Raw genomic sequence first — 14,778 nt, forward strand, 5'->3', positions numbered from 1 at the left:
CTGAAGACCGAGTCGACAAACAGTGGGACCAAGCTCAGTTATATTCTAAGGACGCATTTGCCGAACTTTTAGATGTGAAATTCAGACAAGGAATTGGGGAGATGAAATTTTATTATTTTCTTCGCGCGTTATTTTTTAATGCCATTTCTCAGCAGGTTATATATGATCTTCTTTTAGCTGGTGCTAGCTTTACATTTATTTTTCTATTTATGCTGTTTCAAACTCAGTCCATTTGGATAACAGGTTGGGCCGTGTTCAGCATACTTACATGTTTCTTCGGCGCGAACATCATCTACCGGGTGATATTGGACTGCCGGTACATCGGTATTTTTCACGTACTTTCCGTGTTTATTATTCTCGGTATTGGGGCCGATGATGTGTTTGTATTTATTGACACGTGGAAAGCTTCAGAGTCAAAGACCTTTCGTGATATGGCAGCAAGGATGTCGTTTGTCTACCGACGAGCGGCTAGTGCCATGTTTACCACATCGTTCACAACTATTGTAGCCTTTGTGACTAGCGTCTTTTCTCCCCTGTTGGGTGTGTCTACATTTGGCATATTCTCAGCGCTCCTAGTGTTCGTAAATTTCTGCTCCGTCGTTATTTTCTTTCCCACTGTCATAATAACTTACGAGTTTTATTGGAAGAACTATCGTTGGCATTGCTTCGGGGATTTGAAAGCGTGGCAAGCTATAAAATCGCGCAGAGAAGACATTATTCAGGGCGAAGTACCGGAAGAGGAACAGCAGGAAGACAAGTTCGTTGAGCCTAGTAAACTTGTCAGTAACTTCTTAGGAAACAGGTTTTTTAAAAACTTCATTGCGCACGGGACAATTCGCTGGATAATCCTAGGAGTGTTCTTGGTTTTTCTTTGCGTTTCCATTGGATTTGCAACACAGCTCACCCCAGACGAAGAACCGGTAAGTGTTTGATTGATGCCAGAGATAGTTTTTGAAGCATGGTCTAGTAACGATGGGGCGTCTGTGCAGTCCCTAAGAGTTGAGTGCTAATATAATTACTTGACAAGGTAATAACTGTGATTGCTGTGTGGTTACGTTAAATATTGAGGTTCCTCAGGACCAAACTTAGACCCGCATATTCTAATTTTGATGTCTTTTCCTTAAACGGTTTCCATCCATAGTATTATTAAAGTGGTTAGAATAACTTATATCAGATTGTCGAACGAATTATGGAACCAAATGCAGTTCACAGCTTTGGTTTACCATTCATTAGTACTCTTGAAAATTTTGAGGCAAAGTTTGGAAGACAGATATAAATGCGTCTACCTATTCAGTTTTCTAGTAAGTGTCAGAAAGATTTATTTTAAAAATTTTAGGAACTTTATTTAAGAATACAATTTAGCGACTTAAGTGCCACGAGTGGTAGGCATTTGGTTCTAAATACAATTGCCTCTCGTAAATATTTTCATGTTACCTCAGATGAATTAAAAGACACTTTTGCGGCAATACTAAGGCAACCATGAGGAATCAAAGCCGTTACTGTGAGGCTAGATTTAAAAAAGATTCTCTCCAAGAATAAATATATCAGGACTGTCACATATGACGCTAATAAATGAGAAAGTATTTTTGGCCCTTACTGCACTTGCATTTTGGACTTCACTTCTAATAATGTGTGAAAAACACTTTTCATAATTAATTTTTATCGGTTCTGCGAACAGACTGAGAGAGAACAGCGGTTTAAACAAGTGAAGCCCGTTTCATTCGCCGCCGGTTTGTGCCGGAACACTTATTTCAACTTTACATCGTTTTTCTTTTTCAGTATCGACGTTCTCATTGTCCTGCGTTTTGTGATGCGTTTCATTCAACATTTCAGGTCTATCGCATTAAATGCGGTTTTTCCTTGCGCTTTGCGGATGATAAACCTGACCGGGCCAAGACTTCCCGTAGTTTTCGGAAAACATATTTAATAACATGTTTAAAATCTTCAAAACCTATCTCTTTAATTCTCCATTTTTGTGGAAAAGTTTCTCAAAAGACTGAAATAGAACCAATTTCTGCTATTTGGATTCTTTCATTAAAAAAGTAGCTGCTGAGCTAAACAACTAGACATAATTAAGCATGTTTATTTGTAATATTTTTTGGAACTGATTCAACTAATTCATAATTAATGGGAAAAATTGTCCTTCTTTGAGTATAAAGAAGTTGAGGACTTGCCGTCGCTTCAACGGAAAGGAAAGTTGTTCAAATCACATCAGTGTAGTAAACGAGCGGGGCCCAAAAGAGTTCAATTGAATTTGCCATAAAATTTCTTAAAGAACATTTTATTGGCAAACGGGTGAGTAAATTTACATTGACTTATGCTGATTGATGGTCAAAGGAAAGAATAAGCGATTTCGATTTCTTTCCTTGGGAACTACTGGAACTTTTCTTTTATTGTCATATTGTATTGAATTCCGTTGAATTCTAGCATCAACGGCGCAAATAATTCATTGAAAAAAAATGCCTCAGGTTTTCTCATATTAAATGAAGGCAATTCCACGCGAATTTCATTTTCCGATCAATTTCATCCGGGTTTCTTCTATACATTGCATTGTTATCAGCATACGTACTAACCTCTTACAAACCGAGCCTGAGGGCCACGCTGGTGAGTATCGATATCAAATTTGCCGGCTTTCGCGAATGAAAACACGTGGCTTATGACCGTGGTTTATTTTAAGGTGGCTCGTACCAGTTTCCTCGCGCGGGGAACAGGTCACTCTTGCGTGACGCGCGCGAGAGAAACGTGCGAAAGAAGCGCGAGATCAAAAGATGAAAATTCAAAACAAAGATGGCGGCGCGTGGAATTTTTTCTACTTTTGTGAGAAGTTTACCTAAGAGCTTGTATTTGATGTGTTCAGCGGCCACTATGAATGCAGGAGATAGAAACTAAGATAACGAAGACGATTTTCGGAGAAGTAAAGGTTGCTTCACTTGACATTTAAAAGAAATATTCAACCGATATGAAATCTTGCGACGGCGAAAAAAGAAGAACTCAAGTGAAGGATAATCTACCTGAAGTGGAAGAAGACTTTGAAACTTCAAGGAAAATAATACGATATAGCCAGAAGTCATGTGTAGAATTTCTAAGATGAGCTCGGGAGGCTGTCTTTGACGGCTGTTTACTGATTTTCTTAGCAGTAAACGTCTGTAAACATCAGATCGTAGGTGCTCGCGCGAGCACACGCAATTGTCAGCGGTAGCTAAAACAGATCATGAGCAAATGTCGATCTTATAGAATCCAGATTTTTAAAACGCGCGTGGAAATTTCTAAACTCACGAAAGCTATTGCATGAAAACAAGTCCATGACCCCTTCTTTTTATTGTTCCAATATGATAATAACGTCGAAGGGAATCATCAGAAAAAAAAATAGAAAATTCTATGGAAGGAAATTTGTGATGTGTGAAAATTGTCCTTTTTGCAGATTTTCTGAAATTCCGCTCCGTAGAATTTTTTAAAAATCTTTGTGCATTTTCCTTTTCAAGTGCCAAAAGCAATCACTGAAAAAAATCAGGGGGTCACCGGGTTAGTTTTCGAATTATTTAAGCCACAAGCTAAAAAATGCGTCTGAATAAGCCAATGAAAGCGTTGCCATGGAAACTGCTAGTGACGAAATGACACTTATTTTTGAATAACCAATGATTATGTAATTCAACCCCTTAAAAGTGTTCAACTGGCCTTGGTCAGTCTTTCTGTTGTATTCTTTCAAAGTTACAAACCATCAAAAAGATGAAAACCGGTACGAGCCACCTTAAAACGGTCCGCGTATGGTAAAGCCCGACCGACTAAGAACCAATTATAACGCTCCATATATTTTTGTAATGAGGTTCGAATAACGCGCGCCATCATTGGTTAAAACAGCGTGCTCTATCAGAGTAAAAAACATGGAGTTGAGCTAAAGCTGTCAAGCCATCTACCAATTTGTTAGTGTGTCCGACCATTTCTCGGACTTCTCTTTGGCTTTTCTTCGTTAGACCAAAGGGAAATTTTGGAGCAAGTGAGCCGGCAAGTAGCGACAGAAGAACCAGACAAATGTTTGTAAACATGCCAAGCGCCGTAACAAACGTTTTAATAACAACGTGAACAAGTTTTGAAGGTTTTCACTCTCCGAAAAGATTGTAAGCTTACGTAGGGTAATAAAAATCAAACAAAGCTAACACTCTCATTGCATATACAGTCTCGTGTTCAAAAACAAACACAAAAAAGAGTGATGAAAAATACATCGCGACCAGTCATTGTGGCTATCTCTCGTGTTTCTCCTTACCATTCTTTCGAGCTCAAGCCGCTTCTTGCTTGTTTTAGAACTGAGAACAGGGCACAGACAAGGCTTCTTTATTTGTTAAGTATGGTCAATTAATGCAAAATATGTGTGACGGAAATAGACTTAACTTTGAATGGATGTTAATTTACCAAGCTCCGTGTGCAAACAACCTACACCCTTTCTTTTCTATCACAATCAATTCCTTGTCACTTTTAACCAAAGCAATTTTTATTTACATGTCACCTTCACTGTTCATGGTAGGTGGACGTATGGGGCCCGGGCACCAATTGGTACATCATAAAGAGGTTACGGCGCTCGGCATTTCGGCCAAGTCAGGAAGATCGCGTAGTTGAGGTGCATATCATCTGGGGACTGAAGAATCAAGATCGCAGTTCGTGTCACTTTACAGACTTTAACTGCAAAGGGAAAACAGTGTTTGATCAAAGTTTTGATTTAAATCCATCAGAATGCCAGGTCGCCTTGTTAGTAAGTCATTTTCCTTTATTCATCCATCTTATAGTTCATTTCTAAAGAACGTTATACTAAGCAGCATTTGTATCTATTCGTTCATCTAGTACCATTTGGAACTATTTTAATTTTAGAAGTAGAGAATTGCAGTTAAAGATGAAATAAACAATTTTAAACAATCGAGTTTCCAGACGTTTCCATGTTTTTTACTCTGATAGAGATTTTTTAGAATTGCAGTTATCCTTGCATTTTTTATGCTGGTGTGATTTTGATATGTTTCCTTTTTTCAATTCTCGAAAGGAATTCTGTAAAGAAATAAAGAATTTACCTGAAAATCAGATCCAAAACTTGAGAATAAGGAGAAACGCCGTTACGGGTGAACCAGAAATCCAATGTTTCATGGAAAGATTGAATGAATACCTGCAGGTGAGAAGCCCTTAATATAAGTATTTAAACGAAATATCGCTAAACATGGCCACAAACTGAATGCAAAAAGGAAACTCGTTTGAATTGCAAATACACAATGTAATACTCTCTAGAAGGAAAATTAGCACGAAAACATGGAATCATCCAAGATGTTTAACTTTGATTGTCGTATATGAAGCATTGCAATATTTAATTTCATTAGGACTGCACATGCGATTTCAAGCACCAACCTCTGATGAAACGGTTTCTTATTTAGAAACAGGTATCGCTCAACGCAATCTTACAAATGCAGTAAAGGCTTATTTCACATATGTGCAGGATGAAGCTAGCAAGCCAAAGTATTCTAACAGCACTGTTTTCGCGATACCGTCACGTGAAAATGACGTACGACTGTTAATGGCGCAAAACCCTGACCTGTTCAACGTAACCTTGGTGGGTGAGATGTACGACAGATACTTTGAGGCGGTTCTTGGCTACTGGCTGACTAATGCAAATCAGTCCGTGACTTCATCTGACTTCAAAACGTTCGGTGGATTGCTGGGAGGAGCAAAGGATCCAACTGACTCGTCCTCTATTCCAAATTATCAAGGTCTAAAGTTTAGCTCAAAAATAGCAGAAATCACTGTAGTATGGAAAATGAAACTGACAGGTTACATTCTGGAAATGAGCGGAAACTGTAGTTGTATTTTGGTAACTCGCTGAAGACTTCATTAGACTTTTCCACTCTTTTTTTGTTCAGTCTGTTGTGAACCCGGTAGAGTAGAGTTGCTTTTCTCACTTAACTTTTCCTACCAAGACTTCATGCCGTCTTCAATTTTCCGCTCGAAAACACATTTTTTTATTTTAACAGAAAGACTCTGCAACACTGTGTGACCAAGAGACAAAACAGTGAAACATTACTTTCCTTAAGTGTGACGATAGTTTCTTTTTCGCTTACACACACTATCAATATCATTTACTTCTTTATTTTAGGGGGCCAGTACGGAAACAGACTACTGTTTGCTTCTGTGGCTGTGAACACGACCATGGTTCTTAGCAAGACGGGGCAAACTGAAGGACTTAAAGTGTACGATCAGTGGGAAGGCTTCGTTAGGCAAAAGGTATTCTCAATACAGCTGAAAATCATTCAGCTGCAAAATATTCAGAAACCTTCATTGTCAAAGATAAATGTACGAGCTAAGCTTTAGAAGAACTAAGCTTTAATTCCTGTGTCTTTGGTATTAACAAAGTTGTTGTTGAAAATTTACATTCAAATTAGTAAAATGATTTCTCTTACAGTAAATTACATAACGCCTGATCAGGAAGCATAATTATGGTTTACACACGACCAATCGAAAACGTAAATGTGCCATTTAATAAACAGATCACGAATGACGTCCAAATGAGTTAAGAAAAAGAAAAAACCTGGCGCACAAGTCGCAGCCGACTGTGTCACCGACGCTCTTACCTTATTTTAACGTCCTCTCTCATCTCTTATTGAACATACGCAAAGTAACATGTTAGTATTAATTGATCGTTGATCGTGAGTTTTTTCACTTTTGCTTGTAATTTGCCAAGGTATGCTTAAATATTGCAATTGCGTAATTTTGAGTCCGAATGTCTATGTTTCCTGGGTTTCAGGTCTTTTGGGGGGTCTAGGTTTGGCAGATTTTTTTAATAAAAAGCGATAAAAACGGTGCAGCTCAATTTGCTTAAGCAGATTTGTTCTAAGTTGTTGTTGACAATTTTTCACGATTGTAGGGAAAGTTTCCAGCATTTTCAGGTAAACGCAAGGTTTAACCACAGGTTTATCGTTAATGCTTATCGTTTTTGTCTAAAAATATCTAGTTTCCTGGTAGAATGAATCTCCGACTTGGCTTTCGCTCATTTTGTTAGACTTTGTCAGTTTTCCAGGAACTTTACCACAATTTCATGTAAATATATATATATAAATGTGGGGGTAGAGTCTACCTTGGCATAAAGTGCTCAATGCTGTGGTAGCAGAGCTAAGTATAGATAGGTTAAAGAATTGAAGAGGACGCATCGATTCTCTGTAACTCTGAGTTTCGCGCCTAAGCGCTCGTCAGACATATATATATATATATATAGTTGACTTCGGTCGTGTATCTTTAATAGATCCTTAGTTGGGTTTCATGTGGGGTTATGGGCTTCCCCTACCCGGTCACCTTGAAAACTTACATTTCCCGGGAGACCACGTCTCTGATGACGTAAATCACATCTTTGATTGCCGTGTTGCCAGCATGGTTGTCCTGATAGTGTAGTGGTCATCACACCTGACTAGTAACAGGAGGGACGTGGGTTCAAATCCCCCTCAGGGCAAATTTTCTTTTCAAACATTTATTCTATTAAGTATGATTACTTGGGATGTACTGGGCCACGGTTTCCCTCGCATACAGAATTTGTTTAATCGAAATTAGGCTGTATCCGTAATTGGATCCTCCTTTGTGATCCGCTAAGTTGACTTCGGTCGTGTATCTTTAATAGATCCTTAGTTGTGTTTCATATGGGGCTATAGGCTTCCCCTACCAGGTCACCTTGAAAACTTAAATTTCCCGGGAGACCACGTCTCCGGTCACGTAAATCACATCTTTGATTGCCGTGTCGCCAGCATGGTTGTCCTGATAGTGTAGTGGTCATCACACCTGACTAGTAACAGGAGGGACGTGGGTTCAAATCCCGCTCAGGGCAAATTTTCTTTTCAAACATTTATTCTGATATATATATATATAACAAGTTAAAAGGCCTCGAGCCAAGGGTGACGCCACGCCAGAAGGATCCAAGGGGATTCACAGTCCAAACCTCGATAAATAGTAGGAAAAATATTGTAGTACACGAGGACGGACAACTTCGAGCTAAGAAAGGCATATACTCAAATAAAAAGTCTAAGAAAGTTTATTATAACATAACCAAAGTAAAGCGCGCGCTCTGATTGGTCAATTTAGCGTCCCCCATTTGCTCATGGGTGTACGCTGCTGACGTGAGCAACTGCAAAGATTATTTTTCCACGCGCGCTTGTTTTTTCTGGTCACGTAAGATTTGTTAAATAAAAGGGAACTCTTTAGCTACAATGTATCAATGTTATGTTATAAAACAAATGGTAAACACCACACCGTACACTATTGAGTTATGGATGCACTTGGGAGGTTTGCTAAGCACTCAAGAAGCTAGAGTCGCTCTCAGCTATCGCCTCGAGCGACTCTTACGCTTCTTTCGTGCTTAGCAACCTCCCGCGTGCATCCATAACTCAATAGTGTACGCTGTGGTGTTTACCATTTGTTAAATAAAATACGTTTCGGTCCGAGACCTTCATCAGTTGTAATACAATGACTTACAAATTCCTTAAATAGATTTATATAGGGCGTGATGACACACATAAACAAACACAGTAATTACTACGCGAAAAATTATCACAATAAAAAGAAATGGAAAAATTGTCGAATCCACTGAAAATGTTAAGGAACCAGCGTTGACTTGAAAGGCGAGAATTGTACTAAAATTCCCAATCAACGCTGAGACTGGGACCTTTGATGCCCGCCCAATTTGAAAAAATTCTCCGCATTATGGTTTATTCTGTTTTTGGAGTGAAATTCCTGGCGCTTATTCAAGCCGAAGGGTGCCAGAGAGAACAACTGTGCGCTCCAATATGCTTCTTTGGTAATTAGAAGTTTCTCGAAGTTACCTGAATTGTTTACTGTCGCCTGCACTTGATCAATGCATTGGAATGAGAAATCGCTTAAATCATGTAATGTTTTGTTAACATGTACCGCTACTTCACAGGTCTTTTTCTTAGTGACCATAGCAGACTTGTGGTTGCGAAATCTAACTCTAAAAGTCATTTGTTGTGGAACCAATGTATTGTAGGTGACATTTCTTGCACGAAGCCAAATAAATTATGTTCTTAGAATCACAGGAAAGTTTCGATCGTATCTTGTAACTCTTGCCTGTTTGAAAACTTAAAAAGGAATTAGATTCAACCAATATATATATATAGAATTGCAGACAGTACAGTTTCGGCCTTCTGGGCCTCATCAGTGCAGTGCTGATTCTAGGATGGGGGAGAACCGATATGGTTACCCCGAACGATCCCACAATTTTGGTATCTTCTCAGCCATGCCAGAGTGCTCAAACTAGGAGAGCCTAGTGAGCTATATATATAGAGAAAGTTTAAAAATTGCGTGGATGGACAACTTCTGACGTCAAAAATATAAAAAATTTTAAGAAAAAACGTTTCGATCAGAGACCTTCTTCAGTTCTTTACAACTTTTGAAATAAAAAAGAGCATTAAATAGGATCGAAGTACTAATGATTACGTAATTACAGATAACGACTAATGAACTGGTGCTAATAAGAAAAAATAAGAAAATGCCCGACGTAGGCAACATAATCAGAAAGAATTTTTTTATTCTGCAATCTAACCTCAAATTGAAATAAGAAAATTGAAAAGAAAATTGCTCTGAAGAAGTATTTTTTTCCGAGAGAACAGCTGAGTACAAAGAGTACCTTGTTAACCAGGGTTACCCTTCTAAATTAGTTTCTAAACAATTCTCCAAAGTCTGCGCCATCCCTAGAAATAATTTACTCAGGACTCGTGGAAAAGAAACGAAGAAACTGTTTCCATTTGTTATTAAATTGAATCCCAACTTGCCCGACGTAGGCAACATAATCAGAAAGAATTTTTTTATTCTGCAATCTAACCTCAAATTGAAAGAACTTTTTCCTCAGTTTCTATCATACCATCTTTTCGTCGATCGAAAAATCTCAAAGAAGTGTTTGCACCATCTCGTTTTAAAACTGCCAGCGAGAGAAAAACCATTCCTCATAACAATGGCTGCTTTAAATGTGATAGGAAAAGATGCGACCTCTGTCAGAATTTCTTTGTTGAATCTAAATCACTTCTCAGCTTTCAGACAGGCAAAAATTACACCATTCACTCTAGACTTTCCTGTGATTCTAAAAATGTGATTTACTTGGATTCTTGCAAGAAATATCGCCTGCAATACGTGGGATCTACTACTACCGACTTTAAAGTGAGATTTCGAATTACAAATCTGCTATGCTCACAAACAAAACAACTTGTGAAGTAGCGATACACTTTAACGAAACCCCACACACCCGGACGATTTTTCGTTCCAGTGCATTGATCAGGTACAGGCCCCTAGTGGCTCTGTAGAGATCGATAGGCTTTTAATCACAAAAGAGGCTTATTGGAGTGCTCAGTTGTTCTCTTTGGCACCCCATGGTTTGAATAAAAGAAAGGAATTTCATTCGAAAAATAGAATTTGCTATAATTCATTTTCCATCTTATATTAGGCGCTACTAATTGATCGTTCAAAGGCCCTATTCTTGGATTTTGTCGGCCCTTTAGGTGTGGATTGGACTCAGAGGCCCTGCCAAGGTATCTTATTATGATTAGTATCATTTAAGGGCCCCATCCAGGGATTTTGTTGCTAATTTGCCCTTTCGGGCTCCAAAGGCCTTGTTTTGGGATTTCGTTATGGTTTATATTTGTAGTTAAAAGTGGGCCTCCCCTTTTTTATGCTTGCCGCATTGCTTCTTTGCAATTGGTTACGCCACTCGTTTTAACATATTTAGTATTCTTATCTCTAAGTTTTTAGGGTTTATTTCTTGTATTTTGTCCATTGCTTTCTTTGTAACTAGGTTTTTTGTTATCTTTTTATTAGCACCAGTTCATTAGTCGTTATCTGTAATTACGTAATCATTAGCACTTCGATCCTATTTAATGCTCTTTTTTTATTTCAAAAGTTGAAAAGAACTGAAGAAGGTCTCTGACCGAAACGTTTTTTATTAAAATTTTTTATATTTTTGACATCAGAAGTTGTCCATCCTCGCAATTTTTAAACTTTCTACGTTCGTGTTTGCTGTGAGGTTTGGACTGCGAATCTTTATTGATCCTCCTAGCGCGGTGCACCTTTGTTGGCTTGAGAGTTCCACTAACGACTATATATATATTGATATTGATATTTCATGAAGGGATGGGTCGTGTTATTTTCAACCTTCATTTAGGCATGGGTCTGTTAGTTTTGTGCCTAAAGGAAGGACCCACCAGCCCCACCCCCAAATACTTTTTTGACCAGTCCCCAGTAAAACATCTTCCATTTGAAATTACTTCGTAAAGCGCAACCTTTTCAGTATCGCACCTTAATTATGTTTGTTTCATTTGGCATTCAAGGACAGTAAGTCCATCCATCCCTTGTGGGCTGTAAACCGCGCGGTACTGCACTCAGGCAAACTCCAGCTTTACAACAGACGTAATCAATTCCGGTCTACTTGTTTATGATGAAATATGTTGTCACATTATAAGAATACAAAAGTTCTCCTGTAAGTACGAACTAGACTAACACATATCTCTTTACGCGGTAAGACAAAGACGATGCCAATCTCCTGTAACAACGCCTTTCAAGCAACTCCTACTGGACATAACGCATGGCATTGGTTAAAGGTCAAAAAGGTAACTTTTTTGGAAAATATAACACGTAAAATTAGTTTTGATCGATAATACCTGCCCTATCTTCACAAAATAACAATACTTATCAAATTCAGCTGCGATTCAGCAGACAAAATGGAAAGATTCGTTTTTAAAATAAACAGCTACTTACAATATATATGATTTTTATCTTGTTCGAAGACCCTTCCATTTCCTTGTTTTCTCTTAGGTGCTAGCATCAACCGCTGTGCGAGGCATCCTGCTTGGACTTGGTTTAGCAATATCGCTTTTAGTTGTCATGACATCAAACTGGCTGGTAGGCTTGCTTTGTGGAGCCATCATAGCTTGTATTACTGTTGGCGTTGTTGGTGTTATACCGCTGGCAGGATGGAAGCTTGGAGTTCTTGAATCTCTGAATCTCACTCTTGTTGTGGGACTTGCTGTCGATTATGTAGTTCACCTTGCTGATGGCTACGTGAGATCCCAGAAGCCTACGCGACGGGAAAAAGTCAGAGACACACTAGATCACGTGGGAATCTCCGTGCTGTCAGGAGCAAGCACGTCACTAGGTGCATCTGTATTCATGATAGCTGCTAAAATTCTCTTTTTCTTTCAGTTTGGCATCTTCATGTTTTGTACCATTGGTCTCTCAATCATTTACGCTCTCATTTTGTTCACAACTATTCTGGGAATCTTCGGTCCTGAAGGAACTACCGGATCATTAGAACCATTTTATAATTGGTGTAGGAGAAAAACTGGGCATCCTGTACAGGAAGAGATTCCTTGTGAAGACATAACTGATGCTGAGTACCAGTTTGCCTCGATAGGGTCAAGTAAAACAGCCACACCTTTATAACATCGGCTATTGCGCAACAACAACAACGGCTCAACAAATCCTCGAGTTTACTAAATCTTAAAATTTGTCTTGGCGGTGCTACGAAAACAACAAACCAGCCAGATGATCGGATGAAAGTACAATGACAAGCATATTGTTAAACGCTACTTTAAAGTGAGAACAATAGAGATGTGCTTTCTTGATGTTTATTATCCATTTAGAAACAGGTCAACAATTTGCAAGATAAAAAGATGTCTTAAGAATTTCGTGACTTGAGGCCTACGCTCACACTGATGACGTAAAATGTAACAGGAAATGTGTGACGCGTGGTTGAGTCAGTTGGCTAACCTATCGACCAATCAGGACACAGCTTTTATGATAAACGTTGCGCGGAAATATATACAAATTAAACGAATGAAGCCTTACACTGCTGTAAATCCGAGCTTTCGCGATCAACGGCATCATCAGGGATAAGAAAATATTCCGGGAGCGCTATATATATATATATACCTAAAAGAATAAACTATAATTAATGCGGATAATTTTTTCAAATTGGGCGGGCATCAAAGGTTCCAGTCTTAGCGTTAATTGGGAATCTTAGTGCAATTCTCGCCTTTCAAGTCAACGCTGGTTCCTTTACATTTTCAGTGGATTCGACAATTTTTCCATTTCTTTTTATAGTGATAATTTTTCGCGTAGTAATTACTGTGTTTGTTCATATGTGTTACCACGCCCTACATAAATCTATTTAAGGAATTTTTAAGTCATTGTATCACAACTGATGAAGGTCTCGGACCGAAACGTTTTTTATTAAACTTTTTAGACTTTTTATTGAGTATATGTCTTCCTTCGCTCGAAGTTGTCCGTCCTCGTGTGCCACACTACTTCTATATATATATATATATATATACTTCGCTCTACTTCTATGTATTGAGCACTGTTCTACGAAAATCAAGTCACACTTTATATATATATACATAAAAAGAGTGTGTGGCGAAGTGTGTGAAAGGCGTGACTGTGTGTGAAAGCTGTACAGATAAATTGTGAATGGAACATAATAGAGGCTCTGATGATGGACCGTATAAACAAAGGGTGTAAAAGAGCGTTAAAACGAGATGCTAAAATAGGAGGTCTGCGAATTCACTACATTCACGCGGAAACGTCTCAAGAAAACCCACTTTAAAAAAAAAACAAAAGAAAATTGATCTGCATATAATAGGTAAGCATTTGACTGCAGAATGTACAAGGAACTAGGGATTGGACATTAGAACATTGGACATTAATTACGAGGAACAACACACTTTCTTGTCTGCTTCTACGTTACGCTCTTGTAGGTGGGGGGAAGGGAGGGTGGGGAGAAGTACGATTGTACTAGCTACGTGAAATACTGCCGTGGCTTCCATAGGAAATCTCTTTCGCGTACCACGTATAGATCATCATGGGGTGTTTGAGTTGCCGAAAACGTAGGGGAAAACTTTTAAGGTTACGGAATACTAGAGAAGATTGGGCTACATGAATTTGAACGTGCAAATTTAGTGTGTACAAAAGTTACTCAATTGACCACTTTCATAAATGGCTGCCGGATTGATACTCTTTGGTTTAAATTCAAATTAGCCTCACTTGCCTCGCTTGAGATAATGCTTCTTTTGAATTTTGAACTGGAGAACGAGGCCAGAAAGGCTAATTTAAATTTAAACAAAAGAATATCAATCTGGCAGCCATTTATGAAAGTGGTCAATAGTATATAAAATCTTGGCCAATATTTTTTTCCTTAACAGCAAATCTCCTATTTACCCCTAACCTTCTTACCCATAATCAGCTCATTGTAAAATGCCATTAAATACAATCAATAATTGTAATTTTATCTTCGGAAATAGAAGGCATACTAATCTGCTTAATAAATGCCGGCTTTTGACTAGTTGATTGACTGTATTATGTTTAAGTTCACATGTTGCCAAATCATTTTCCTTTACCTCAACGGGTTTTACAAATCCTGTGGCATCTAACTATCCGCGAAATCGCCGGGTCTGTAGTTTGAATTCTCACAGGATCAACACTCGACGACCTAAAGTGCAGGGTCCCTTGTACTATCTATTTTCTTTCCTTTTCGTCGATAAACGAATTCACACTTGTTAAAGTAGTGATGAATTGAGAATGTTTCGACCGAACCGGATTTATTATACAGCAAGAGATCTAATGGATTTAGAAGGCTAAACGGAGACAAGATGTAACCTTTTGGTGAATAGACGCAATTGCGTAAAAGTAACGTTGATACTGACTGATAGACCAAAAAGCGGGGCCAGCCTCAATTGGTCGATATTTATAGGTCTTATTCAATGTGAGAGA

General features: G+C 38.5%; 1 protein-coding gene across 2 annotated transcripts in view; it reads left to right on the plus strand.

Moving 5' to 3' along the window:
- LOC111338274 (protein dispatched homolog 3) overlaps positions 1-13,263 on the plus strand; it is a 14,788-nt gene extending 1,525 nt beyond the window's left edge. For both annotated transcript variants that reach the window (XM_088726029.1, XM_022944721.2), the window contains exons 2-8: positions 1-920; positions 4,520-4,744; positions 5,027-5,152; positions 5,471-5,741; positions 6,125-6,252; positions 11,535-11,621; positions 11,827-13,263. The exon at positions 1-920 is cut by the window's left edge and continues 615 nt beyond it. In XM_088726029.1, coding sequence (XP_088582155.1) covers positions 1-920; positions 4,520-4,744; positions 5,027-5,152; positions 5,471-5,741; positions 6,125-6,252; positions 11,535-11,621; positions 11,827-12,453 — 2,384 coding nt within the window. In that variant the 3' untranslated portion in view covers positions 12,454-13,263. The remainder of the gene's footprint in view (positions 921-4,519; positions 4,745-5,026; positions 5,153-5,470; positions 5,742-6,124; positions 6,253-11,534; positions 11,622-11,826) is intronic.
- Positions 13,264-14,778: the final 1,515 nt, after the last annotated feature.

Source organism: Stylophora pistillata, chromosome 6, assembly GCF_964205215.1.
Source record: "Stylophora pistillata chromosome 6, jaStyPist1.2, whole genome shotgun sequence".
NCBI classification, from domain to species: Eukaryota; Metazoa; Cnidaria; class Anthozoa; order Scleractinia; family Pocilloporidae; genus Stylophora; species Stylophora pistillata.